Source organism: Gopherus flavomarginatus, chromosome 3, assembly GCF_025201925.1.
Source record: "Gopherus flavomarginatus isolate rGopFla2 chromosome 3, rGopFla2.mat.asm, whole genome shotgun sequence".
In the NCBI taxonomy this organism is placed as follows: domain Eukaryota; kingdom Metazoa; phylum Chordata; order Testudines; family Testudinidae; genus Gopherus; species Gopherus flavomarginatus.
In genome coordinates, this window is record NC_066619.1 from 223,274,502 (window position 1) to 223,277,617 (window position 3,116).

Genomic DNA, 3,116 nt, shown 5'->3' on the forward strand with positions numbered 1-3,116 from the left:
TAAGTATGTTTTCAATAAAATTACACTTAACTATTTCAGAAACAATAACTTTAAACAAAATATAAACACAGTGTATTTGATTTAGGTATTCCATTACCTCCTGAGATATGCCTCCCTTTTCTTTTCAAAGAGGTATGTAGTTTTGGTTCCTTTTCCCCTTCCCCATACAAAAAAAAAAAAAGACTAAATGGTAACTCAAGCCTGTTCCAAACTGTCGTCTCTGGTAGCCCTTTAAAAGTCTTGCCTACGCTAAGGGACTGATTGATAGTGCAATCTTTACTCACTTGTGAGTAGTTCCATGAATGGCAATGGGACTCATCAAGTGTAGTGACTGTATAATTGGGCCCCACATATTTCAGAATTCTACTAGTACTCCTACCACCAAGGGAAGTGGTAATATAGACTGGCTTTAGGCAAGGTTACCAAGATCTCACTTAGACTAAGGCAAATCTTCCTTGTGGTCTAGCACAAAATCTTTTAATCTCCCTGGCTGCATCTATGCTGTCTAACTGGCCAATACATGCGTGTCACCTTTAAACTTCATGGAGGATTCACAGAATATTCAGTTTTCCATTTTTCTGATGCTTAGGCAAATACAAGTCAAACTTCAACTGGTGTTTGCAGCACACAATATGATGGTAGCATAGTTAATACATAGTCAATTATAAATCCTATTGTCTTAGCATTAGTGGTTTAGTATTCTGAAACAACTGATTCACATTTTTTAAATGGCAATTAAATGTCACTGACTTTGAAGACTGACGTTAATCTTCATTTAGAAAAATGCTTGTGTAGTGTAGTAAAGCAATAAAAAATGTTTAATGTAAATAGTCAGCCTTTGTAGATAAGACTATTGGCAATGCAACCCCTACCCGGAGCTCTATAGAAAACAGCTTTTTAATAGCTGGCATTACCTCTCAACCAAACTTTTCATGGTTTATTGCTCTGTATAGTGCAAGTTTGAAGTCCTACCTGAAGCAGAACTGATTATTGGTAAATTACACCTATTTAGCAAAAAATTCTTAGTAAGTGAATCATCACTACTTAAAGCAGTGGTTCTCAGCCCTTGGGCCACTTAAGGCCCAGTCAGCACACAGCTATGGCTCATGTAACATTCCCAGGGCCATACTCGTACTCTGTGTGCATGTAAATATGTTATCTCCCTACAGATGCAGCTAGAGAGCAAAATCAGTAGTGCTCTTGCAGCATGATTTTCAAAAGCTTGCCAGTTACAAGGCACTGCTTTTAAGAACTAAATTTTGGTCCTATTAAACTGACTTTCAAAAGTTTAGGGTTTAGCTGTTTGGTAAATGCACACAATCCAAGAACACAAGAAACTTGCCTTGCCAGCTGACCTATACAGTGTTCATTAGAGGTGACATTTTCAAAAGTGCTCAGCCTTAGCCCAACTCTGCTCCCATGATGAAGCCAACAATAAGATCTCCCCCCCAAAAATAAAGAACACTTACATGTTGAATAAGTAATTTGTTTGTTTTTTTTTAAAGGAAGAATATGTACTTTTAATGGATGAGTGGGGGAACATAGAAGAAAAAGAAAAGTCACCTAACCTTACAGACTTCTCAGAAAGGACATCATTAAGGATGCATCAAGAAAATACGGAGTCTCCTGACAAGCTCTGTTCAAATACAGAATGGGACAATGTGACTGATGATGCTTATTTTCTGGAAGCTATTGAGGATGCTGAACTTGCAGAAGCTGCAGACAATAATCTGACCAAGCAGAACTATGACCTGGAAGAAATACCTGATGAGCTGCTCATAGAGGTTTTAAGAAAACAAGAAGTTTGTGGTAACAAGGCATACAACTAGCTGTCAGCTAAGATCAGCAGTTTAGATTAATTAAGATATAGTTGATTTAGCCAAATTTTGTCAGAAGTCCTGTTTACACTGCCAAAAGAAACTGATAGAACCATGCCAGAATCCTCTCTTTATATGAAGGTGCATAGTAAACTTGCCATTAGCTGTGTTTTTGTAAATTGGGTTTACATAGTTTAAGAGGATACAACTTTTAATTTTTGCTTTAAATTCTAGCTTAGTCAGTGGTGGTTTTGCCACCTGCAGCGGTACATATGGCACAAAAGCCATCCTCTCTTTGCAGAGGCCAAAGACTGAATAGCTACAGAAACTGAACTATCCTCTCACCCCTAGAAATAGCTGCTGCTGCTGCTGGACAGGAAAGAAGCACCGTGGAAGACCCAAGTAGATCAGTTTACCCTAGTGGTACCTGTGTTGTGCAGTGTTCTAAAGCTAAACACAGGCTATCAAGCTCGTACTTCTCAGGAGCACTAAATTCAAAAGGATGCTAAGTAGACAGTGTTAACGCACTCAAGAAACTTCATGGACAATGATTCAGTTATAATTCACTTACTGAGGGATGAAGTGTGGTTAAAACATGTTTCTTCCCATATGTCCAAATGTTTAGGATTTTGCCTACAGTCTGTACTGTACTTTACAAAGGGCAGGCACGCTCTCTTACTTATAAGTGGGCCTGCCAAAAATTTGTATCTAAAGTATGGATTTACCTTTTGAGAATTTCATTATGCTCACCTCCTTCTGTATGACTTGTTATAACTAAGCTGTTTTTAAAACTCCACATACTAGTTTTAGAAATATTTTATTCAGTACTCATAATGGTGCCATAATTTATGGAAGCCACTGCTAAGAATTGAGACATGTCTATTTGTAAGTTGCCTGTTACAAGCTTATCTTTATGCTACTTTAGTTGGAATTACAACTGATATTTAGTGAAAAACCTGTTATTGCTCATTCTAAAGAAAATGGCTACTCCTGTCACTTTGGTATTTCCAAATGATTACTCTGGTAATCCAATAATAAAATCCTATTAATTTTAAAGCACTATATTTATCACTGATTCAGAGAGATTATTAATGGTTTGTCATACTATCTCTATTCCAGGCTGCCACACATGCGATGTATGAGGTAGCAAAAAAATGTTCACCTCAAACTTACTATACATCAAAGTGAAAAACCACATGTTCCCTTCACAATTATGTTTCTAAAGATTTACTATCAACTTTTCTCACAAGAGGCTCACATCACTTATTTATAGAGGTGAAAGATTTAAGTCAGAAGCAA

General features: G+C 37.1%; 1 protein-coding gene across 5 annotated transcripts in view; it reads left to right on the forward strand.

Moving 5' to 3' along the window:
* The window catches only part of PRIMPOL (primase and DNA directed polymerase), a 30,477-nt gene extending 27,601 nt beyond the window's left edge, over positions 1-2,876 (forward strand). For all 5 annotated transcript variants that reach the window (XM_050945345.1, XM_050945347.1, XM_050945344.1 and 2 more), the window contains 2 exons: positions 86-132; positions 1,506-2,876. In XM_050945345.1, the coding sequence (XP_050801302.1) occupies positions 86-132; positions 1,506-1,829 (371 nt within the window). In that variant the 3' untranslated portion in view covers positions 1,830-2,876. The remainder of the gene's footprint in view (positions 1-85; positions 133-1,505) is intronic.
* The last annotated feature ends 240 nt before the right edge of the window (positions 2,877-3,116 follow it).